We start from the raw sequence: 26,214 nt of genomic DNA on the forward strand, positions 1-26,214 counted from the left end.
AACGGCACAAATACAAGGACATACGGCACATAAACAGGCAATCAAACACTGCAGTCACACTCACACTTACCCACCGCTCCACACGGTTGCCGGTTATGGGAGCGCGATTCCAGACGAGCCCCCAAATGTTGGGTCCGTGTAATCGACCTCCAAATAACCAGGAGACACGTGGATGCAAAAGCAAGAGCGTTTATTGGGTAGGCAGCATGCTGGGGTCTTGCTCGCGCAGGTGGAGACCCCAAAGTACAAGTTTATTCTTCTTTTATACTAGAGCGGGCCATGCTCAGAGCAGGCCGTGTGCAAAGCGGGCGTGACCTGTTTCTCACAAAACGAAGTCATTAAAAAAATGGAGTAGCTTATGCCCAGACTCTTTAGTCAGGACTCTTCAATAACATCCTATGAAGAGGTGGAAGGTATTAGGAATTGTTGATAGTTATCACCTCTATAGACTCTGTAGAATGAGAAAGTTACCAGCCCTCTGTTCAGCATAAAGAGTACACTGCCCGTATGACATTTAACTTGAAAATATAAACTGCCATGCAAAAACCATAAATGGGTCAATTCTTTTGAAAAAAGGAATTGGACAAAAGACATTTAGAATTAATGAAATAAAGAAATTGTACAACAAATAAAGTCCCCATTTTTTCCTATTTTATTTATTTCTATTTCTTTATAAACATACACATATATTGGCAATAACCATAGTCATTTTATGTATGGAGGCCAGTGAGACACATGAACGGAAGGTGCTGCATATCACAAGTTTTCAATTGTTCTCTGTGGAATATTTGATACTTATTTAAATCAAATCTAATCAAACATTTCTGATATATTTAATTACATATTAAAGACACATGATACAGAGCTTGGAACTGTAATGATTTTTCTATAGAAATCTTTTTTGTTCTTGGTGAATCTAAGATCATTGGTCGAGAGATTATTTCTAGTTGGATTTCCTAAGAACATTTTGTTAATTAAACTCATTTTTAAAAGATTTTTCATCTTCCCAGTTCTGGACTTCTGAAGTATAAATAGTTCCAAATAATGTTGAATTTGAGATATGGCAAAGATTAGAGATACTAAGCTTAATTTTCTTACTTTCCCCAGAGGATCAAAGTAATCTTGAACCATATATTAACTATTCTCTTGCAATTTCTAATTTATAATCTGTCAGTTTTGAGTTATGGGAGCAGCCAGTAGAGTATCTGAAAACACTTTGTTTCTATTTTGCCTTTCTTCCCCCTTACGTAAATATCTGAAGAGGTTATTGCTTAACCTATAAAACAGAGACATTATAATTTATGAATACTAAGAACACCCTGTTCATTCCTGTTAAACTATGTAATGAGGTGGAAATGGTGATTTCTCTCAGTGAAAAGGGCATAAAAGAGGGGCTTCCCTTGTAGCCTTAACAGCCCTTTGCCCCCATTTTAGCCCTGATCACTCTCTATCACTAACCTTCTGACGTTTCTCGTCCTCTTCTTTGTTTCTACTTCCCCATATCAATTAAGTGAAAAGACAGTCCTCCTCACTATCATCTGGTGGGATCGCCAAAACCAGGCCCCCTCCAAAGTCAGCTTCAGCCATGCAGTTAGGAATTTGAGCAGGTTAAGGCTTCCTGTACGACGGCCTTCACTGGAAGCTGAAAATCGAAGTCGGCATCTGTAATCAGACGAGTGGGATTACAATTTATCTGGGACGTTGTTCACTGCTACTGGATTCATTTGCAACTTGTCTCAGCTAGGCAATTAAAAGTAAGCATCTATCATAAGAATTTATGTGTAACTGTTTTACAGCTGTAAGCCACACTAGATCTGAAACTTGAAGACAAGCCCATGGGACTATCCTGTTATTTTAACTATCATAACTTCATCTAATTTAAGATTTTGAGGCAAAGGCTAGGAATATTTTATTCTTAGCTAAGTGATGGCGCAGCAGTACAGTCATCAAATAGAACCTGTATCTAGTTACAAATCAGTGATAGAAGTAACGGTCTCCATTGACCATTGTAAATGGTGAATCGAGATATTTTTGTAAAGTACCAAAGTTCAAGGCTGATAGCTAATTCTGTGAGATAAAATACTACCTATGATCAGTAAATTGTTTAAAATATAAACAATTTAAACAGCCTACCCACTTGCCTGCCTATAGGAAGTAATTACTAAAACAGGTAAATCCACAGGAGTTCACATTTGGTTCCCCTCATGTCTATCCCTAAGCAGGTGAGCGGCTTAATAATCTGGTTACTTAATAATTCTGATACTCAATATTTTACATCTTTAAAAGTAGAAACTGTAATAAGGTGGTTGTAAGGACTGTTGTAAGTAACAGTCAAGTACTAAAGCACCTACTTGTGGTTGTTACATAATAGACAATAATCGGTAGCTCTAGTCTTCATAACAAGATAATTTATGCCATGTAGTTAATTAGCTTCCTAAAAATGTTTACTGTGTTTACATAGAAAAACCAGTACCGTTCTGTCATTCGCGCTCTTCTCAGTCAGGCCCCAGCCAGATGAGGACGTTGGTCTAACACCAGCTTTTACATGTTCTCATTAGGAATCCTAACGCGGTGAAGGCCCCAGAGCTGCCAGTGACCCCTCCCCAGCCCCTGCCCCTCTCCTGCGGGAGAGCGGCCGCTCCACCCCTTCCAGTGGCACCCCGGAACGCTGGGAGGTGCCGTGCGAATTCTGCTCTCGGAGCTACCGCCTTTCTTCCGAGGGCCATATTTGTCTCACTGATCCAGAGGCTAAGGAAAACCTTTAAGTTCATAAAATAAGTAAGAATATGTTCAATACCTTCAAAGGTAACTTTGTGGGGACTTGGCAGTTTACAAGGAGCAGAGGTGACAATTAGTTTCTAATTCTAAGGAAACAAGTAAGGGAGTTGGACTTTGTTTAAATTGGCTGCGAGTGACCCATATAGGAGTAGGCTTTCTCTGTCCTAGCATCTCAGCAGCATCATTCTATTTTTTAATGCAGCTCCCTGAATGTTAAAGTGACCACATCAAAGCACATATAAATTACTCTGAAGTGATGGGTCCATTTCTTAGTGGTTTCACTGAAATTTGTTCTAAGTGCTGCTGAGTAGAGGTATGTGGGAATATGAATAATTGGTTTTATTGATTTGTTCTGTGACTTTGGGCAGGGGCCAAATCCATCTGAATAGCCCCATTTTGTAGCGCTTGTAGGTGCTTAGAAATTATCTAAGTGTAGACTGAGTTCACCGGTCCAAGTCCGAGGTATGTAATAATCCCCGAGACACTTGTGGATATTTGTGAAGACTGGCTGGGGGCTCTCCAGGAATGACTGAACAGCTTTTAAAAACACATGTGACCGGGTTCCCAATTAGTCCGGCATCTCTATAAACACTTCTTACAAAAGCAAATACCTCAATGAGAAAAATGCCTTTATTTGTTAGCTGGATTGCATAATTAAAGAAAAGAGCCTATGCCTTTACTGGAAAAGAAGAACAATTTAACTTATGGAAACGGCTTCCAAGCTTGGAGCCCAGCAATGCCTCTTTCGGATTCGACTGTCTGTTAATTAAACTCAAATGATTTAAACATTTACCACCTTGCCTTGCACCTCCCAGAAAACAGAAACAAAACCAAAAACATCCTGGGGTTTAGAGTGAGGAAAACAGACACAACACACCCGCGCACACACGCACCCAAGTGCGCAGTTAGGAGGCCCCGGGGCCGCGTCGTGGGCCCGGCCGGCGCGACGTCCCGGCGCGTTGGCAGTTGGCGACCCCCCTGGACTCCCCCTCCGCGGCCCCTGCCGGCGCGGCGAGTCGGCTCCAAATGTTTTCCATATTTGTTCAGCCTCCGTAATTCGAATACCAGGGCCGGCTCAGCCCGCCCTGCGCCGCCCCCGCCGCCCCGGGCAAGGACACGCCGCCGCGCGGCCAGCACGGGCAGGGGGCCGCCGCCATGGGGCCGCAGGGCAAAGGCGCGCCCGCGGAGCGCGGCGAGGAGGCGGCGCGGCCGTGCTGCGGCTGCCGGTTCCCGCTGCTGCTCGCGCTGCTGCAGCTGGCCCTGGGCCTCGCCGTGACCGTGCTGGGCTTCCTCATGGCGAGCGCCAGCCCCTCGCTACCGCTCAGGGCCACTCCGTTTTGGGCTGGGATCACTGTAAGCATCGCGCCCGTCCTGCCGCGGCGCGTTCGCCGGGCGGGGCTGAGACTAACCCCCCGCATGCGCCCCTCCGCAGCTCCGCTCTAACTCGCTCTGCCGCGGGCGGCCGCGGGGGGCGGCGCGGGGCGCGGGTCTGCTCTGCGCGCTCCGCCCGCCGGGCTCTGGCGCTCGGGGCTGGGGGGCGAGAAGGCGGGCAAGGGCTGCGTACTTGGGTCGGACTGAACAGCCTCAGTGACAACAGATTCTCTCTGGCTCTTTCCTTATCCCAGTGCCGGGACCCCTCCTCTGTCCCTAAGTAGCGAAAAGTAGGAAAAAGCCTGTGCTTGAAGTTGCTACATTGGGTAGTATTAATTTACTTTAATTTTTTACATTTGAGTTCCCTGAGTTAAGGTTTGTGAAATAACGGTCCAGGGCAAGAAATGCGAATACAGCAAGCAGGGCCTTAGTCCGCGGGAGTCTGGGTGGGATGAACCCAGGGCGCTGGCCATGGCAGAAGTGTATTTTCGACTGTGCTAATGGATGTACTGTTCTAGGCAGAACACTGCCCAGCTGTTGGGAGTGAGTGTGGGAACACACAGCGTACTTGGCTTAATTCGATGGATTCTTTGATGGGAAACCGGCGCCGTTTATTGGGCACCTACTGTATGCCAGTCCTGCTGGAGGCGGTACATGCCTTTCTCATCCCCACATCATCCGTATGGCATCGTTATTATCATTCCATTTCTAAAATGAGAACCATCAGCAGACATACCGGGAATCATAAGCTGCTGGCCACATTGCCAAATCAGCCAAGTTGATTCCTTTTGGCACCAGATGATGTCTGCGTTTTCCTCATTGCGCACTGCCACCACATGTAGTTTGCAGTTTTATTATTATTTTATATTATTGTGCCTCGCAGCTTACTAAAACCGCTCTCATGTGCATAATTCCATTGGATCCATGAAGCAACACTTTGAGGTGGGAAGTGTTACTCTTTCTGGACATGTGGCTAAGAGAACTTAAATGACATTCTCAAGGCCCAGAGACTAGACTCGAACTGGTGGACTGGGGAGGGCCTAGAATCCACATTCCTGGCTGCTGGTCTCATCCTACAACATTAGTGCTATTACTGACCCAGGAACTATAACTCATAAATCTAGCTTCAGAATAATTCTGTGTCAGGGACAGATGTTAAAAAACACCTGATAAATATTCATCGATGCAGGTATTTTCTAATTAAGATTATTTGAACTCCCAAATTCTTGCAGAGTAATTTGAAACTGTTAATTTGTGTGCTAAGAATTCCCATGAAATTATCATGATTGGAGTTTTCTAAATCAAGTGATTTTAAATATAGCTTTTCACTAAGATATACTGGGTATTTTAGTCACCTAAACGACTGTCAAGATAGAGGCAAAAAATGTCTGTCTTTAAGGCTAGATGAATTAAAAGAAAAAAGGAATCACACGCCTTCATTCAGTGGTTTTTAATATCATTTACAAATGTGTTTTCTATCTTTTCTTCATTTCAACTTTAAAAATCCCAGTATCAAAAAGCAAATTATATGGGAAAAAATTTTGCCTTAGTATTTAGGGCATAAGCATACAAACCAGGCAACCCTGAAATCTCATGAACTGAGCAATTCTCATGAGCTCCCCTTAGGAGCCTTACAGGCTCCCGATTGCTCTGGAAGCTCCCTGGGTCTGATACAATGAACGTTTTCTACAGCTAGGTCTCAGTTCTTTCCAGTTTTCCAGTTTATAGTCTAGGCTCCATTTGAAGTTTGCTAGCAGTGTGTAGCCCTGAAGATATCTGTGATCTTAAATTTTTTTTCAAGAGAGAATTTGTGTAGAATAGAGTGGTTAGTGGAGATGCCCTGAGATGGTGAGGAAGGCCTCTAGCAGCCAGGCAAGGAAAAACCCTCATGCCAGGGGGCAGAGCAGCAGGCAGAGCGTCCCTGACTCCCACAAACGCAGCGCTTCTTGTCCTCCTCTCGTGGCCTGTGGTTGGTCACGAGGTCCTTTTCCAAACTTTCAGGGAAGGGAAAAGACAAGGAGACAGGGCAGTGAACTGCAGAAGCGTAAACACTGGTGCTGAGCTCCTGCTTGGCCATTATTCACTGAATAACTTGTGGCAATACTTAACCTCTCCAGGCTTCCATGTTTCGTTGGTGAAATCTGAAGGGTAATAATACTTCCAGCTCTTAAGATTGTCCTTGGACTAAATACACGTTCTAATACGTAGGATAGTGCTGGTTATAGTAAGTGTTCAGTGAGCTAGCTCTTTTTATTAGCGATTAGTGAAGCAATCACGTAGTGGCACTCTTGAAGTAGAAGTGGCAGTGTTTTATCTCTAGTCTTGCCGAGCAGTCATTTTGGACTTGCTACATTTGCTAAACCAGTTTGAACCCTGAAGAGGATATCAATTCGGCCATCTCAACCTTTCTCTGTTCTTAGCCAAGTTATTATTAGCAAGCTTGCTGGTATTAGATTAGCCCACTACTTTCTGAATTGCTCTGGAGGTTTATAAAAATTAACTTGGTGAAAAGGGGCCTCCTCAGGGTCACTTTGCTTAAGGGTATGGAATGATTCAGGGCTGGTGTATACTCCAGGGAATACTGAAAATTTTGCCCTGTTCAGGAGACCTGCTAGACCAACGCAGTAAAGGTCAATCCCTGGGGTGGGGGCAGGGTCCAGCCTGCTTCTTGAAGTTAAGCTGAATTCAAGCAGGGCCCCCCGACTGATACACCTACCCCTTGGGCAGTTTTGCATGCTACATTCTTTGATTTCTCTGTAGGCTGGTTGCCCCTTACCATATGGCACTTACTTCATTTAACAACGGTTACTCTCCCATTACCCAGGATCTAGAGACCATCATTCCCATAATAGAAGCTGGATATATGAATAAACCCACTTAGGTGGCTTCTCCTTGACCCATGTCTGGGTGTCCTGATGAATATCAGTGAACTTCTGGTTACAGAATGAAGAAGTCCTGGGTGATTTGTGATCAGAGATTTATGTCCAGTGAAATTTTAGGAAGACAAACAGGTTATTTCTTGCCTATCCTTAAATATAACTCCCTTCACCCTGCATCAGAGAGATGGAGTTAAAAAAGATTCCAGTAAAAGAAAAAACAGAATGGACCCATTATGGAGAGTATGTAACCAGTAGAAGTGCCATTCTTCTCTCATAATTCTTTATAAATGGTTTAAGGGGTGTAAGTCACACCACGATGATAATACAAAGTGAAACAGGGTCTTTGAGGATGAACTTGGCTAGGGGCGGGAGATCCTAAGAAATGGAGGGATTTCCTGTGTTTTTACTCTAGTAATGGCTTGAGTAACTGGGTCAAAGAGGCATTCAGATTTGCTTTTTATTCCAGAATTCTTACTGATGAAGAATGTGTATGGATTGAAGGAATCTAAGAACTTTGGGGCCTTTAGTTCTTACTCAAATGAATGCAATTTTGGTTTAGATGAAGTATAACAAGTTTGAACTTCAGCTTCTTTTTCTTCATTCGGTAAACATCTGTTGGGTGTGTCTGCTGAGCTAGGCACTGGTCTAAAAATAATGAATCATATATCAGGAGGAGATCTCCAGAGATCCTGATGGACATGTGCCCTTATAATATCTGACAGGAATGAATGCAGCCGATTAGAAGTATTAACCTACACAAATATTTTTAAAGCCCAGTTACCTTTCAGACTATTTCACTGAACAATGATTTATTTGCTTTGGCATCTCTACTCTGTCGCCAATTTAAGAGCAAACTCTTGCTTCTCATCCCCAATGGTGGTGCTGAGTATTTGTTACGTCTCTTGGCCCTTGTAGGGAATATTCCCATGGAAAGTGGAAATTGCCTGATTGAGGTTTTTAGCTTTCCTCACTCTTTCTCCATTGCTTCCCTACCCACCCAGCTGGAGTAAAAACCCTGAGATAGCTACCACATTAATCACATGAGGAAGTCTAAGGAAAGGGCTTAAAAGGAAGGGAAGAATATTTCCTTTTCTTCATGTCATTCATAAAACTCGTCATATGAATCTGTAATGATTAAAGAGTCTTGTCTAGAATTTCAATAACAGTTTTCATATGTCAACTTACTGTAAGGAATTCAAAATGCAGGTGTATTCAGATTTTAAAAATCTCTTTTTAATCTTGAGTTAGTGAAAGGGAAAAGTAGGCTTTTATTTATGTTAAAACAGAATATACCCTGAAATTCACAGGTATAGGACATATAACAAGGAAGAGATACTGTTATTTTCTGTAATTTGTAAGTAGAGAGACGAAGATGTAATGACTTGGCTAAGTGATTTAATCATGGTTATGAAGAGAAATTGACAGTGAGGAAGGTTTGGCATTGGGGTTTTGACCTTAAAACAGGTAAAGTTTAAAGGGGTGTCTGTTTTCTATGTAAGTGTATTGACATTTGAGAAAATACATTGCACAGTAATACATCATTTTTCACACTGGAACTTTAATATGCCTTCAAAATCTAATGTTTTAGATTTGGTACGTCTGGTACCACTGGGAAGTGACTTTTATTGTAACAACTGCCACAGGATTGTTAGGAACTGAGGAGTGATAATTACATAGCCTAACTCCATCTCCACTGGGTATGGATAATAATTAATGGTAGAAAATGATCTTACAGGTACACAAAGTTCTCCTAGTAAGCATAAAAAGGAATGTAATTGAATTACTTTGGCAAAAGAAATTAATTTTAATAAATGTATGAAAATAAAAGGAAATAGTCAAGAATTTGGTGACATTTCCTGAAATAATTTCAGGAATACAGAATAAAGAATAAGGAAAGCTAATATTGAACAAAATCACTAAATGCTCAGAATCATTAGGAGAGATGTATTTTCACCTCTACGGCTAACCTCATACTAAGCCAGATATGCAAAGGCCAAAGGGGTGCTTACATAAGGAGGAAGTTATCCCTGAATTTTCTTTCTATTTTTAAAATAAGGAGAAAGGGTGGGTCCCAATATTTTTCAATCCTGTTGTGTGGATATATTCAACTCAGAAACTTAATCTCTGGAAACTTCTGTGGTGCCAATCATTTGGTTTTATTTTTTTGTGATAGAAATACTGTTGCATAGAATTTGGGGCCAATCATTTGGTTTTATTTTTTTATGATAGAAATACTGTTGCATAGAATTTTGGGGTAATAAAAAAAATAAAGCAATTTATTCTCTTTAAATATGTTATATGTCCAGGGGGCTTCTATGCATCTCCCGACATATAATGGGTGCCCAGTAGGTGTTGAATTGAACTCTGTTCCATACTTGTCATTATCAGAGCTTCTGTTGGAACTTACGGAAACCCATTTTTACTCTGTGGTTTGAGGAATGACATATTACTGTATTTTTCAATACAGACAGATTTAAGTTTATTGATAACATTTAAAAGAATTGTGCAGTAATAATAAGGAATGTTTTATACTCCATTTTGGGCTCCTGGGTTCCAGAAACATTCAGAACACATTAACTTAGCATTACTGCAGTGTTTTTATTCCATGTTATAAAATGACTGCAGGGTTAAAAGAAAGAGGGAAGAGAAGTCATTTGACTTATTTTGCATTTCCTTGGAATAAGTTAGGACAAATTGGGATTGATGTAGCTGGATGCTGGATTCTTTCCTTCTACAAAGAAAACAAAGGCATGGTTTTCACTAATATTTGGTCTAACGGTTTCAGAGATTGCCGATATGATGTTCACTTTGAATTTGTTCTGAGGAAATGGACGTTTCCCAGACATTTCCTGCCTTTGGCCTTGTCTGTGACATTTCTCTGAAGGGTTTTCCTTAACTGAGTCCATTTGCTCGTTTTGTCCCCTGATGGGTTAGCGTCAACATTCAAGGATACACACAAGGGTATGTGAAGAGTTCAGTTTGCATATTTCTGTGTTGCTCTAGGACAGGAATGGAATCTAGTCATTAAACTTTAATTGGATATCATTTCACTGCAAAAATACAGCTCATTTTTAGGGCCTAGATCTTGGCAAACTAGGGAAACGTGGATCAAAAGAGCCGATCGAAATCTAGAGCTGGGTAGGACCTCATGATGTCAAATTTTCACTCTGTAGTTTTTACTTGCTGGGAATATTCAAGTCCAGGTTTATTACAGTGAGTTCATAAGCTGAAGGTGAACTTTTTAAAAATAATGGATGTTGGGAACAGTATTTATAACATAAGCTATAAAAGCTTATTTCAGAGACACATCCTTTTTCAGATGCTTTGGAGGTCGCCTCAGATCTGAGTGCATCGAGATGAAACTTGGCAGGAGTAACTGGCAGATGCCTGAGCAGCGCAGCTCACTAATCACCCCGGTTAACTTTAAAACTCATATGTGTACGCCCACACATATGGCAATGACTAAAATACATTTTCCTTTCTGTCTTGGTCTGCCCCAGCGTGGTCAGTGTGGTAGGACCCTTCCTGGGCTGCAGACAGCCCTGTCTCGCCGTGTGCTCACATGGCCTTGCCTCGGCGCTCGGGCTCCGTGAGAGGAAGAGATCTCCCTCTCCTCCTCTTCTTACAAAACCAGCAGTCGGTTCAGATTAGGACCCCATCCTTATGACCTCAGTTAACCTTAGTTACCTCCTAGAGGCCCTCTCTCCAAATTCAGTCACACTGAAGGTGAGCGCTTACACAGAGGAATTTGGGGGGACACAATTCTTTCCACAGCACCTTGAGTGAGGGAGAAGTTCATACAACCATCTCAGTGATTCTTGAGCCCATTTCTCAGCTCACTCAAGAAGGCCGTCTGGCTTTCAGGGAACAGTTAGAGGTCTGCATGTTTCTGAGGAGAATTCTGAGCCAGTAAACTGACCCAGGGCTATACAACGGGGTGGCATGGCTCTGTGCTCAAGCCCGGGGCAAAACATATGGCCAAGGTTGTTTTTACTGTGTTTACAGATTGCTTCTTTTGTCAAATTTCTGTAAAAATAAAATCCAGTAGAGTCAGTGAGTGACTACAATTCTAAGGGTTAATTTTAGGCATCTCATTTGCTATAGTAGCTCTTTAAAGCTTAGGAGCCACTGTTTAGTAATTCTCTGCCTTCTTTTACTGCTCCAGGAGTGACTCGCTGTCAGGATACTGCTAAGTGACACCCTGGCTTCAGAGGCATGGAAATGAGGGTGACTGGCTGGGTGGTGCCACTGGGGGATGCTCAGATTTTCAGCAATGAGACGAGTCTGCCAGCCTGCGGGGCAGTGATCTCATGCTCGGTGTTGCTAGAACTCAAGGGAATCTTCCTCTCTGGTCTCCTGTAGAATGTGCAGCCTTTGTTTTCATTTCTGGTGATGATTCTGAAGGCCAGATCAACATTTATTCTGAGGAATGGATCAGAATAAAACCCTGGGGTGTTCCCACCTTGGGTCTCAAGATTTACCAGCCTCTGCGTCTCCTTGGTAGATTCCCCCTTGGACATGCTTTCGAGGGCCTTTCACAGAATCCTGTTTGAGCAGCTTAGAAATCCAGGACTCGGCTCTGCTGTACTTGATCTGATGCTTCCCAAACCCAGCCATCGCAGAGAGAAAGACCAGAGAGGACAGACTAGAACGGTCCCGTACAGCACCTTCCCACAGCTGGGTCAACCCCAGTTCCAAAAGGAGTAGCAATCAGAAGGCATGGCCTTTGGTGCAGAGGTGCCTGTAATACTCCAGTTGGATTTTTTGAGCATATTTAAAGTTGTTCTCCGATCTAATGTTCCTGGGCCATCTCCCTGCCCAGCAGTCGGGAACGGGTTCCCTGGGCTCCGGCAAAAGGCCGTAGGTGACTGGCCGTTAGAAAGCAAAGGGTTTGTTCATGAATAAGCATTCTCAGATTCTGCTCAAGCTCTGCTGGGGCCTGCCTCTGTGGCTGCGGAAATGAGCAGCTCCCCGCACCAGCTGGGAGTGCCGTGGGGCTGCGAGAGGCCGCAAGCACCCTTGCCCACTCTGTTTTAGTGGCATCCCACTCAGCTGTTGTTCTGAAGTGTTTGATTCAGCACTCATTGTAACGAGCCATTAAAAACCCCTGTAAGATAGGTTATTATCAAGGCCTCTCCTGTGGAAGATAATGACAGGTGACAAGAAAAACAGGAGAATTGCTAATGTGTTAACTAGACCCTGACTAGGGAGAGAATTTTAGCGTTTTTACTAGGAAAAACAAAACAAAACAAAACACCAGCTTCCTTCTAAAGTATCAGGGGTGGCACACAACAGGCCATTAGGCACAGGCAGAGCCTTATCTCCCCTTTCACTGTGCCAGCAAAGCTATGAGGAGGCCTTTTCCACGATAAGGGAAATAGCATTTCAGTTCCCGTCATTTCTGTTAGAGGGTGGATGGTGCTGTTCACTTAGGCAGAAGAACCAGACATTCTCCCTCCCCAAGGGCAAGGGTGGAGAGTCCTAGGCGGTGGAGGGGAGGCCAGGTCCCCACAAAGGGAGCACGCTGTCGTCAGTGACGGATAATTTCTCCGGACTGCATTCCAGGTGAAAGACAGCCCCGGTCCCGCTGAGTTTGCACGTTACGTGTGCGTGAAGTCCGCTCCTCAGATTCTGCAGCAGGATTCAGCCCACACAGGTTGGCTTCGTCTCAGAATCTTTTCATGAACACGTAGTCTGGGACGCTGATTAAAGTGTTTTGATCGGAGTTGAGGGCTCTGAAACCAAAGAGAATTTTTAAAGCGAACAGGGGGTGCCCGTAACTATTGTGTTAGAGAAGCCTGGATAAATCATTCTCATTCAGCCACCAGATGTAGTGCGTCACAGGTTTTTCCACCTCCAGACCTCCCTGAAGCCTCGCTCCCCTTCTCCCTGTCCTCACACACACATCACAAAAAGCTCAGTGTCCAGCTAACCCATGTTGCCATGGAGGAGAAGAGGAGAAATGTGGGGCGGCTGCAGGCTGCTTGGGGACACTGACCTCCTCATGTTGAAAAGGACAAAACACTTTTCAAAGGAGAACTACTGTTACCCTCTGTTGCTTAACATTCCATTATATGCTGTTCTGTTCGGGTTTTTTGGTAAAATAGTGCTCTCAATTAGAAAAGCCACTTGATAGTATTTTTTAAAGGTTAGGAGGGATCTCTCATTTATTCTCCTGTTACAGTGTTATATCATTGAATTTATAGTGATATACTATCTAACTCTTATAGACTGTACTAGTTCATAAATTTTTATTAATTCTATTTCAGATATATGAACCCAGGGATATTAATGTAGAATTAACTCTGCAATCCTTTCTAAAGTGGGACCCAGTTTGAGAACCTACTTCATTATGCCTGAATAATAAAATCCAGCCTGTAATGATACCACTGGATCAGGCTAAACACACATTTCCCTTCTGAGGACTTGAAAATCCCAAAATGAAACAAATTAACTATAGGCTGTTTCTTGTCTCCACAAATATGTGGCAAAATGCCCCTTCTATTGATTCATGAGAAATGCTGGAACACAGTCTTTGTTTCTCTTACATTCTTTGAAAATGGATTATTTTGCAAAAGTAGGTATTAATTGAACTTATTGGCAACTAGCTGCTGATAAATCACCCTCAAAGTTAGGTGATTGATAAGCAACAGAACAGAAGTCTATGAAAGAAAGATCACTTACTAGTAAACATTTCACATCTTGGCCAGTCTCCCTTTATTTTTCCATGTCAGGAGCTCAGTGTCCAGGAGGACCCACGAACAAATGATTAGAATAGTTTAAACAATCATATGCTAAGGTGGTGCCCTGAAGAGGTGGCGGAGGGTGTGATGAACCCTGTCTGCAAAGGATCAGAAAGGGCAAGGAGAGGGGGCCTGAAATTGTAGGAGGGGCTTCAGCTTTGAAATAAAACAAATGTGGATAGAATCTTAGCTCTACTATCTTGTAGTCATTTTCAAAACCTTACAGTTATGCTTTTTATTTTCATTTTTGTGTAGGTTTGAACACGTATGGGCCATTCTATGATTCTTTTCTAATTATGAAAAATTTTAAGTATATAGTAACATATAGAGAGTAATAAAACAACCACCTACTTATATTCAGGTTTGTCAAGTTTATACTTTGTCAAAATTATTTATTTTATTTAAGGAAGAAAACAATACATTGAAGTCCCCTGTTTCCTTTCTTAGTCACATTCTCCTACCCCAGCCTCCTTTTCCAGAGGAATTTATTATCCTGAATTTGGCATTTATCATGCTTATGCATGTTTTCATACTTTTTAATATGTATACATACAAACTAACAATTAACCATGTCTTATGTGTTATACATTTTATATAAATGGCAGCATATCATTTTTGTTCAACATTGTGTTTGAGATTTATTCATCATAGTACATTGATACCATTCATTCATATTTGCTATATTATTTTTGATTATAGGAATTAATTTAACAACAGTTATTTATTCATTCTCCTGTTGACAAAAATTTAGGTTGCTTTCAAAACTGTTGTATGGGGGTTTTTTTTTGCAATTACAAACTGTTGAACTGGACATTCTTTTCAACAGTTCCCCATGCATGTATTTCAGTTTCTGTAGAGCATATTCCTAGAAATTGAATTATTGAGTTATAAGATACAGGCATCTTTAACTGTGTAGATGTTGCCAAATCAGTACCAGGGACCCACACTTGTACTAATTTACATTCCCACCAACAGTGGGAATCCTGCTGATATACAACATGCCAATATTAGTTACTGTCAGACAATTAAAAGTTTTGTCTAATTTGTGTGCAATAATATCTTTTTTTAGTTATGTTTTTCTAATTCAACTCTTACTACTAGAGTTGAACATGTTTTAATGCTTATTGGCCATTTTATTTTGGTTTCTCTCATTTATTTATTCAACAAATATTTTCTATGGGTTATTTGTCTCTGATTTATAAGATTTGTTTTCTATGTCAGTCTTTATGGTTTTAGGTACTGCCAGTATCTTCTACTTGGTACCATGTTTTTTGTTTTTGCTTATGGTGACTCTGTTGTGAAAAATATTTAATTTTAATCTGTTTATACTTATCAATCTTCTTTATGGGATGTGCTTTAATATATTAAAAAAAAAATCTTTCCCTACTCCAAGATCATGAAGCATATTTTTCTATATATTTTTTCAAATGTGGAACATCTGCTTTCATACTTGTATCTTTAATCTAAATGGTCTTTTTGCATATGTTGTGAGGTAGCGTCCATATTTTATTTTTTTCTCATGCAGATTATGAATTGTTTTAGTGCCATTTAATGGATAATCAGTCTTTGCTATACTGAACTGCTGTATCCGCTCATCAACTATAGAGTTTCCATGTTAGAGGATTGTGTCTGTGGTTCTCTCCAGATTCATTGTTTTATTTATCACTGTGCTGATACCATATTGTTTAAATTAAATAGCACTATAATGTAACTTGTCCACCTTGCCTTGCTCCCGGCTTATTCTTCTTCAAAATTGTCTTGGTGCGACTGACCCATATTCTTTTCCACATATGTTTTACAGTTGGGTTTTGAAGTTCCAAGAAAAATACTTTCCATATTTTCATTCAGTTTGTACTTTGTATATATGAGCAAGGAATATCTCTCCATTTTCCACATGCTACAGTTTAGCTACAACATGACTAAATGTGCATTTTCTTTGTATTTATCCTACTGGGGACTTGTTTAATTTCCTGACTCTAGGATTTTTGTATTTTCATCAGTTCTGAAACAATTTCAGAATGTTTGAAGTATTTGAATATTTTATTTTTTCAAATATGTCTGTTTTCTTTCATCTCTGTCTGGAACTACCATCAGATGTATGTTTGGATTTTCTTATTTAATTTTCCCTGTTTCTTAGCCTCTCTGTGGTGTTTCATCTCTCTGTACTCTATTTTGGGTTATTTTCTCAGGTCTATCTTCTAGTTCACTATTCCCCATTTCAGTTGAGTTTAATCTGCCTATTATTTATCCATTGAGTTTTTCATTCTAGTTACTTTATTTTTCATTTCTAGAAATTCTATTTTGTCTTTATTGATGGTTTAATATATCCCTGGAATTTTTTTTAAAATGCCCTGTTCTCTATTCATGTTTTTAATCCCTTCTTTCATGTCTTCAATTATTTTGAGTGTACTTTTTTATAGGCTGTATTCATTAATTCCAGTTTTTGAAATTCATGAGGCTTTAATGCTGAGAAAAAGTATGTTGCACATGCTTATATGTACACAGTACTGGCCTTCATTAATGAATTGATTCTTCATGTGTTTGCTGTAATTGGATTGTGAGTTCAATTTCCAAGAGGTTTTATATGTGATAATTTATGGCCTATTTGAGGGTGTAACCCTTCCAGGGAGTTTGTCTTGTGAGATGTCCCAGTGGTATCATGAGCCCAGAGCCACTTCTTTTTCTTAACCTTTTTATTATGGAAAATTTCAAGCATACACAAAAGTAGATAATAAGATGGCCCCTATGTTTCCATCACTCAGCTTTAATAATTATGAACTCATGATCCATCTTGCTTCATTTGTATGTTCCTATACTCTCCACCCATATATCATATCCTTGATTTTTTTTAGGTAAATCTTAGATATTATATCATTTCACCCACACACTTCATTATATAAGTAAAAAAATGAAGGCTAAAAAAATAATCAAAAATACCTATCACACCTAACGAGTTAACAGTTTCTTAATAGGATCAAATCAGTGTTCAAATATCCATGATTAACTCATGAATATTTCTTCACAATGTGTTGGAATCAGGATCCCAATAAGAGCTTATACACTCTAATTGGTTCATATGTTTCTTTTCTTGATGATTTCCAGTGCTAGTGGGTTAATCATGTAGTAGTCATCTAAGGGTGTAGCCATTCGAGGAGCCAGCCTTCCTGCCGTGATCTCCACTCCATCTCTTAGCCTGTGGAAGCTCAGGACATTTTAAAGTGTTTTATAGGGAGAACAGTTTCATGTAATTTAGTCCTTAATATTAAGCAGAAATAAAACCTCTTAATGCTTTTAAAAATCTTCTTTGGGTCAACTTGTAAGTTTCTTAATCTCTCTGAGTCACAATCTATAAAATGGGGTAATATTTTTTACTTACTGCATTGTTTTAGGGAATAAATGAGCTAGTGCATACAAAGTGGATATTGCATAAAAGGTACCCTTTCTGGGTAGAGGGGATCCTTGATCAGGGCTTGAGGAATGAATACTGCTGGATTCAAACTAGTTGAAGGAGTAGTACATACCAGGAGGACACAGAAGTAAAAGGACATTTCAGGTCAAAGGCACAATTTGTGTCCTATGATTATTCAGCCTAGTTTTCATCCACAACAAATTTCATTGCTTCACAATTCTGTTTGTGCTTATTCGGTCTTTTTGAGAATGTAATTGCAAAACTTCCCGCAGTTCCTATAAAATGTGAACCTTAAGGTAGCTACACAGTCTGTGTTATAATATTGAAATAAGACCCTAGCCAGAGAGATTCCACTTGAATGTCGCCAGGATAAGTCACACACTGGGATAGTTACCGGATTTTTCTACTGTTTTCTGTGAGTTGATAAAAACCCAGTTGTAAGTTTCATTGGTTCAAATTCATTTGCAATCATTTTCAAGCAGGGTTTTTGGAACTTATGAACTGTAAAAACTTTATGCTGGAATATCTCTTGCAGATCTCTAGTTTTCCAGCTTTACTCTGGCAGGAACATCAAAGAAAGCACACTACATCCACAGGATTTGGGAGATTCACACTCCCTTCACCCAGCCTCTGGTCACAAGTTCAACGCCTTTTTATCAGTTCCATCCAGATAGTTTTCTAATATCTTATAAGCATCATATAATATATAAGGGAGTATCTTTGAAGCCCAATGTATGCTGAGAAATAGGGAAGCCACTTCACAAGCATATTTCCTTCACATTCTTTCTGTGCTTGTACAACAGATCTGGCTAAACTGCCCAATAATGCAAATTACAATTCAGCATTGGTTAAATATAGATATATATATTCTCCTGGTTATTGTATAATATTGGATAGTTTCAAATCATGATAAAACCTACCACTTTGAATTAGAAAGGATGCATTTTACCATACAAAGGATTTTGGCTGGGTATGTAAATGCCCTTAATATTCCATATTTATTTTTCAACCAATTGCAGCTTTTATCACAACAGAGCAGGCAAATCTACAGTCTCATTGCTGGCAATTACATGAGCAATAATTTCCTTATCAATTGCCCATAAATGTTTAAAATTTTATTTTTACAATTTATTTTCCAAAGAGATCTAGATTTAGCAAAGTTGCAGGCGATGACAGGCCTGTTTTTATTTTTCAGTTTAATGCACTAGCACATCAGTTGTTTATTTGAGTTCAATTTGAAATTTGAAACTTGGTTCAGTTTGAAACTCATATATGAAAAGTCTACATTTATAATAATTCAGACATAGACCCATCAGGTATCAACTCCAGAGGCAAAAGGACAATTATAATAATAAAGAGGGAGAAAAAGACTGAGTGGATTTTAGAGATGGGTAAACTTAGGTGTGGCTAAGCAAGTGTCTTTTCTCTTCAGACCCTATGAAGAAATCATTTTCTGTGTTAGATTTGGTTATCTAGAATTACCTTGTTGCTGAGAGATTTTGACCTGGATCTCTACCAGCCTTTAAAGAAAATAATCTCTTAGGGTGTCTTTGCAATGTAAATATTACAAATTGTTCCCTGCATCCCCACGGAAAGATGTGAAAACCCACAGTTGAGGATGTGTGCTGTAATCCGAACTCTTGCTGGGCCAAGTGCAAGGAACTTAGTCCTTGGATGAATAGAGTATTTCTTCACTAGAGCTCTCTATTGGCAATTCTCACTCTAATGAAATAAATAAAAATAAAAAGAGGAAAACAGTGAAACTTTGGGATTGTATATTCCTAAGGCAAATGAAAAGTCATTGTGCATGATAGGCCAAATCAAACACTCCTTAGCAAAAGTGACTAGCTATAAAGAGTGTTGCCAGCTATAGTTTTGTTTGTAGTGGAGAAGAAGCTACTACTTTGAACTTGGTTTAGTAAAAGCCAAGAAAAAGGGTTTTTCAAAATTATCATCAGTGTTCTGAGTTTTAATGCCTATATGTAAAAGTTGATAGGTTTAGAGGTAAGTTACTGGTTTTCCCCTCATCTTCAATTCTGCCCTAAACTCTCTGGTTGATTTGTGAATCTTCGTATTTACATGCCTATCACTTTTGTAATTTCCCATTAACAACTGCACACTAACTTTGGCTGAAACAATTATGCTGTTTTTAAAAAAAGGTAATATTTACCTTGGATTGTTATAGACAGAAAATATTTTTAGGTGAACACCACTTTTTCAGAAATTAAATGCTTGTCTTTGTAAAACCACAGTAGTATAATCAGAGAAACGTACAGCTCAGCATGGTTACAAGATTGGCATTTCCTGGGTAGTAGATGATAAATAGGTGTGTAGCAGAAAAAAAAAGAGGCAGGAAAAGAAGTTTTATTACTCTGAGATGTTTGCAAACTATTTAAGTCAACATTATTGGCAAGATTTTTGAAAAGTGGGTCTTAGCTATGAAAGCAGAAGTAGTCCAAGTCACTAAATGGATTCACTTATGCATTTGACAAATATGTATTGACTGCCTCTTCTGTGCTGGGTACTGTGTTTAAGCCCTTTACATGTGCTGTTTCCTATAACCTTGATAGCAATTTTCAGAGCAAGCATTGTTACGACCATCCCACAGATGAAACTGTGGCTCAGAGGTGTTAACTTGTCCAAGACCAACAGCTAGAAAGTAGCGGAGGGGGTTTGGAACCCAGGTCTGTCAGATCCAGAGCTAAGATAAACTGCCTCAGTCTATGCAGCCTGTTTTGCTGTTTACATAGTTACCCTCTGTTGCTCCTTCTCCAGGACAGGTGTATGTTACCTTTTATGGAGCCTGTGAGGGCTTAGGTAACTTACAGTGGATACGTGTTTTTGCAAGAATAGAGCCAGCAAGGCTCGCCTGAGAAACAATTGTGAGCCTGCCATCTTTTTTTAAGGGGTTGCTGGACATTCCCAATTCAGTCTTTTAGGGGAAACTTATCACTTTAAGGATTTACTGTTTATATTTTGCTCATTACTATATGTCATGTTTGCGGGAAAAAGAAGCAATGATAATTGGTGGTATATTTTCCCCAGCTCTTCTCAAGCACTGACAAGTTATATATCTTAGTTATTTGTTTATGGTCAGCCTTTCTACTTTATAGCATTGGCCCTATCAAGGCAGCGGTTTTTGTATTTTCTGCTCACTGTACCTCCAGAGCCTCAAAGAGTAGCTGGCCTGTGGTAGGTACACCATGAATATTTGTTACATGAACAGAATAAGACTATTTCTATGATGTGATAGACAGTTCCATGTATATATATTACTCATTTCAGCTCAAGTTTTGGAGTAAGTTATCCAGGCACAGTTTGAGGTCACATGAGATGGAAGCAGTTATACCTGCTGCGATTGCAGGCACAGTATTTATGACCTTAAGACAAGTTATGAAGTGAGTGTTATTTCCTCTAATTCATACATGATGACATTGAGTCTCAAAGACTGCATCACCTTCCCCCAGGTGGGACAGTCGTTTGGATCTCAAGCACAGTTCTTCACACTGTGCCTCCGGACTGGTGCTTCATGCCATTCACACAGGAAAGGAGCAGATCGTAGAATATTCTCCAAATTTCTGCAATCCTCACTTCCCTTACAAGGGCTGGCAAGATTCCTCCGGGGAGGCAGCCAGGCTGTGTAAAGGTGAAGACCCCAGCTCTGTACTCTTGACGGGTACAGCTGTCAGCTCTGTATTCGCCCTGTGACCTGGAGCACAAAACCTTTCCGAGCTTTAGTTTCCTCTTCCATAAAGTGAGGCTAATAATAGGGTTTTCATGAAGACCCAATGGGATAATGGACTTGCAGCGCTTATTTAATGCCTGGCATATAAAACTGTTCAATATTAGCATTAAACTGGCAACCCATCTAGACTTGATTATTAGTCTTTCTTACATAAATATGAAGATCAGACCAAGTATGCAACTGGTGCTAATACGAAGTAGACTGTGTGGTATTTGTAACCAAGACAGTACATGTGTCACCAGTTCTCAACACGGTTAAGTTGGTAATAGGTTAATGAAGCCTTAAATATATCTAAGTTTGGTCAACTCTTAAAACTTGTACATGACTGATTGCATAATCATTATGATAGTGATCACTACCAGTTATTCTCCAGCTATTTGTTAGGCATTATCCTGGACACTTTATTTACATTATCATTAATCTTTGAATTAACCCTCAAAAGAAGGCATAATTGTCTCCATTTTATACATAAGGAAACTGAGGCTAAGAGAACTACATAACTTTGTCCAAGATCATTTAGCTGGTAAGGTGGTAAAATCAGAAGCCAAACTCTAAAGCCCACACGTTTTCCAAGACGTAGAACTGTCTCCTTAATTGTATTTACCGTTTTATACTTGATTTAATGGGACTAAGTAAGCAGTTCCATTTATTGAATGAGCTGTTGCCTGACGTTTCATGCGTCTGAGAGCTATTTTCACCTTTATTACCTCATCTGATTAGGAGAAAGAATACTTCTGAGTCCTTTTATCTTGCTTTTACATAAGAATGTAATTTCAAATAATAATAATAAATGTGGGAGGGGATGTCATAGTTGTACCATATTTAAGTCCTATTTGATTAATGCCAAAAACTTTATTGTCTTTTAATATAATACTTAGCAGGAAGAATACACAGTTGATTCGATGTCCCTTACATTTAGAAAGGATGAAGGGTTTTGATGAATGACTGATTAAGTAGGTACTTTTGGCCTCTGATTTTCCCACCTGGCCTAGACTAGCCAAATGACATTACCCACGCAATAATTTTCCCGTGCCTCAGTTCCTCTGCAAAGTGGGGATTCCACTGTACATTTCTAAAAGGTAAAGACCGTATCTTAGTCTTCTTCACACCCCCAGTACCTACCACAATAAAAGTTACAGAGCTAAACTCAGGTGGGGAGTGATAGGTAAACTGGGGGGTCCATTAGTAGCCAGATGTCAAAAGTTACATTGTAATAATTCTTAATCCATTTCCACAAATTAGGAAATGAGTATTAGGATTGCTCCCTGGATCTCTCCCTTGCACCTTTACACTGATTCTCTAGCCTGGTTTCAAGGATTCCAACTAGTAAAGCATAAAGTGCCAGACTACTCTTTAGTTACAAACTAATCCCACTTGCTAGCCAAATGCTCTGTAAGAGAAGGGGCTCAGAGGAGGCAAAGATGCGGGAGGTACGGGGCGTGCTAGAGCATCTCCAGTGGGCTTGCAAAAGCTGACCGTGCACATCTCTTCCCAACTCTGTGCTCAGTGACTTCGTATTGGTCCTTGAAACTGGCACTGGTACAAGTAGTTACACTGCAGAATTAGCAAATGCTACAAACAGCATCTCCCACCCGTACAGCCTGTCGTTGAACATTTACCAAGTACACGTCTGTAGAGTTTTGGAGGAGATAGCTTGGCTCTGGCTTGGAGTGAAGTGGCAGTACCTGCAAGCAGTAGCGGAGTGCCCCACCACAGTGATGGGTGATTCAGAGATGCTCCCAGACCATCAACCGCACCCACTGAAGCTGTGGGATAAGGTCGTATTTAAGAAGCAATTAGATAAAGGTGCTCCTCTCCGATTTTAAGTCCTCCTACAATAGCCGAGACTAAATTTCCTTATGGGGGAACTACTGTTAAATCTCTATTACTTGTGATAAACAATTCTTCTATAGGAAGCTCTACAAGTCAGTGGCTCACTCTAGACCTCTACCCATTCAGGTAAATAAACCCCATACCAGGCATCGGCATTTAGAAGACTGTTTTCAGCTTACACTAGTGGTTCTCAAAGTGTGGCCTCAGGACCGGCGCCATCAGCATTAGCTGAGAATTTGTTAGAAATGCAAATTCTTGATTTCCACTTCAGACTTATTGAATCAAATTCTGGGGATGGGGCCAATTTTTACCAAACCTTCCAAGTAGTTCTGAACCACTGGCTTAGATTTTGTCTTACCACAAGGCAGAGGCAATGAGAATCCAGTGAAAATGCTTAAGTTATACTGAAACGTTCTCTTCCCAGCCTTCTGCAATCTTGATCCAATAAGCATCCTTTAATAGAGTCTCATGAAATGTTCTTTTGTATGTTATTTAAATCTCTGGTACACTATGTATTAGTCTGCAGTTCTCCTGCGTGAGACTCCATTCAGTTGACAGATTGCAATATATTTATCATTTGTTGAAAATGATTTCTAATATTCTACTTTACATTTTATTAAGTCCATAGACATTCTCTTAAGAAACATCCAGAGCAACATCTATAGTTCTGCTACATTTCTTGATCAATTGACTGTGCAAACATGAGAAGAGAGTTCATCTTGCTACTATATTGACTGAATTAAATCACTTTAAATACAAAGAGGAAAGTTGATTAACTTACAGAAATAGAGTCACAGTTCAGATACACAAATGAAAGAGGGGGATGAAAGGAGGAGGGGAATCGTGAAAGGCACCTGATGGGGAAGGTTTTGTTCCCCAGACAGCTCTCTGGAGCAGCTCGGTTGACAGCAAAAAGAAGAAAACAAATATATTGGAGGTTGCATAAATGTCACAAGACCAGAATATAAATGCACATAATGTGGAACAAGTAAATGCCAAGAATTCACATTCTCCCAAAATGTTTCAGGGTAATACCTTTTAGCTTTGCCAAAATTAAAATGTCCAGGACACTGGTCTGGCATTCACCTTTTGGTCACAATGCTGACCCTTACAAGGCACCGCTGCAGATACACTCAAGCCCAATGACACAAAGACACCGTGTGCCAAGACTCAGGACTCACACACCTACAAGCACATCTAACAGTCAGAGAACATTTCGACTCTGTTTAACTTTCTAACAGGGAGAATGCAGTCTTCACTCTGCACAGAGTATCTTGAAACAGAATATGGAATTCGGGACTTAGGTTTTCTCTTTACACTAAACAAATTGTAGAAACATGCATTCAAAAATAAGTTAAAAATTATGATGGTGGTCTTTCTCTTTTTTCTATTCAAAAATAATTTCCAGCTCTTCTTGTCAACATAATTGTCCATCTGTACGTGGACTAAATTTTCGCAACCTCTAAGGCTAGCCACCCTTTCAGCAGTAGTGTCTCCATGCCACCCAGTTCTCAGCTGGCTTTGTGCTCAGTGACGCCACCTGTCCGCCCCAGGCCTGTGTGTCTAGTCCAAAGGGTGCCTTCTTGAAAGCCTGACATAGTGGCCTTTTTCCAGTGCCGTGGGCCTCACCTCACCATATCTGGTGGGAGCTCTGGCCTGGGATCCAGCAGGACTGGTGGGTCTCATTGCTCATTAACATGGGCTCCCCCTTCCCTGCCTGGAAAGCCAGACACCCTGTCTTCTGGCACATCTGCATCCTGCCAGCTCAGGAAACAAGACCCTTAGTCTGGCATGAGAAGTCTCATTTCCTCCCCATGGCCACAAAGCCTTCAGTTTTAAGTATTCACTAAATACTGCCCTTCTAGAAGGTGTCTACACGCAACACAGGTTAACTCTCTGATAAAGAAGTATCGTTCTAACATGCAGAGCGGCAGGTAAGAAAATGAAGTCCCCCCCATCCTAGAGTCTATCAAGTCCTATCAGAAGGCCAAGAAATCAGAATATGTTGGATTGATTCAGGCTTTATAGCAAATACCCTATACAAGGAGCTAGAAGTGAAACTTTCAAAAATCCAGAAGGATGATTGATCGGTTTCTTAAGATTTCAACAAGTCATGATGTACAGCCAACATTCTACGAAGTCTATTCGAGATGCTTTTGTTCAAAAGAGTCAAAGGTTCTTCAAAGCTGGGTAACTCCTGGGCCCTTTTCTGTTTTCTCTGGATGCTGGATGGTCCAGCGTTTCTAGTGGTTTCAGAAGCTTCGCATGAGCTGATGACTGACAAGTGCTCATCTCCAGCCCAGACCTCCCGCCTGAGCTCCAGGCCCAGGTGGCTGAGCTTTGAGTCCATGCAGACGTCATAGTTTGCCACTTGGTTCTGCTCTTCCTCTCCTATCTCGTGTCTCATTAACTGTCAGTACCATCCACCGGGCAGTCCAAGTCAGCTAGCCGAGCACCTTCCCGACCCCGACCTCTCCTGCGGCCCTCACGTCGGTCCCATGGATTCTGCTTCCTTCTTCTCGCCAACCCACCCCCTCCATCCCTCTCACACCCTGAGCTCAGGCGCTGCGGTTTCTCCATGGATGGAGGACGGCCTCCCAGCTGCCTGTACTGTCCCCAGTCCGCTCCTCGCAGCCAGAAGGTCAAAATAAAAGTCCTGTGTGACCTACTTGCAGCCCCTCTCCGCAAGCCAGCGTGTGCCCTTTCCTCTCCGATCCTCTGTCGGGGAGCTGGGGGAGTCTCCCACCGTTTGCTCGACATTTCTCCTTGAGCCTGCCCTTTGTACCTGTGCATACTCTCTTTACTCTTCCACACATTCTTCTCCTAGCTAATTTCTGCTTACCCTTCAAAACCCACCTTCCTAAAGGAAGTTTCCCCAAGTCCCCTTCAGGTCAGCCACCCCTTCTGTGCATCACTATCAGCGGGGTCCCCGTCCTTATGTGGTACTATAGCTTTATTCTCCTCTCTTTCCCCACTGGACAGAGAGCTCCTTGAAGGCTGGGACTCTGTCCTTTCACCTCTCAATTCCCAGAGGGTCCGGCTATTCTGTCTTCAAAATAAGTTCTGTCAATTGACAAAGTGAAATGCTCTAGAGTGAGGCCTTAAGTTCTCTGCAACTTTTTGCTGGAAACCAGCCCAGTTTAAGGCCACAAAGTAGATACTACTAAAGTGGGGAAGTTTGTTCAAGCAAGACAGACAGTCAGGCTTTTAAGATGTTGGTCAGTTAGGCATGATTATTGGAACACATCTCTCACAAAGGCCAAGAGGAAAGACCGGGCACTGCCGACTTCACAGCACCTTCTACAGACCAAGAAGACAGCTGTGGAAGAAGGCCCAGCCCTGGGCTCCTGCGGACACACCCTGACAAGGGAGTGTGGGCACGTGCTTAGGGACTTAACAATCCCCAGAGAAGGAGGTCTAGAAGCCTCCATCTGGCTTGCCACCAATGAACAAAAA

General features: G+C 41.1%; 1 protein-coding gene across 1 annotated transcript in view; it reads left to right on the top strand.

Moving 5' to 3' along the window:
* Window positions 1-3,837: 3,837 nt before the first annotated feature.
* SSPN (sarcospan) overlaps window positions 3,838-26,214 on the top strand; it is a 35,537-nt gene continuing 13,160 nt past the window's right edge. The window contains exon 1 of the mRNA XM_036889447.2: window positions 3,838-4,131. Within this exon, the coding sequence (XP_036745342.1) occupies window positions 3,934-4,131 (198 nt within the window). The 5' untranslated portion in view covers window positions 3,838-3,933. The remainder of the gene's footprint in view (window positions 4,132-26,214) is intronic.

The sequence above is a fragment of the Manis pentadactyla genome, chromosome 14 (assembly GCF_030020395.1).
Source record: "Manis pentadactyla isolate mManPen7 chromosome 14, mManPen7.hap1, whole genome shotgun sequence".
NCBI lineage: Eukaryota > Metazoa > Chordata > Mammalia > Pholidota > Manidae > Manis > Manis pentadactyla.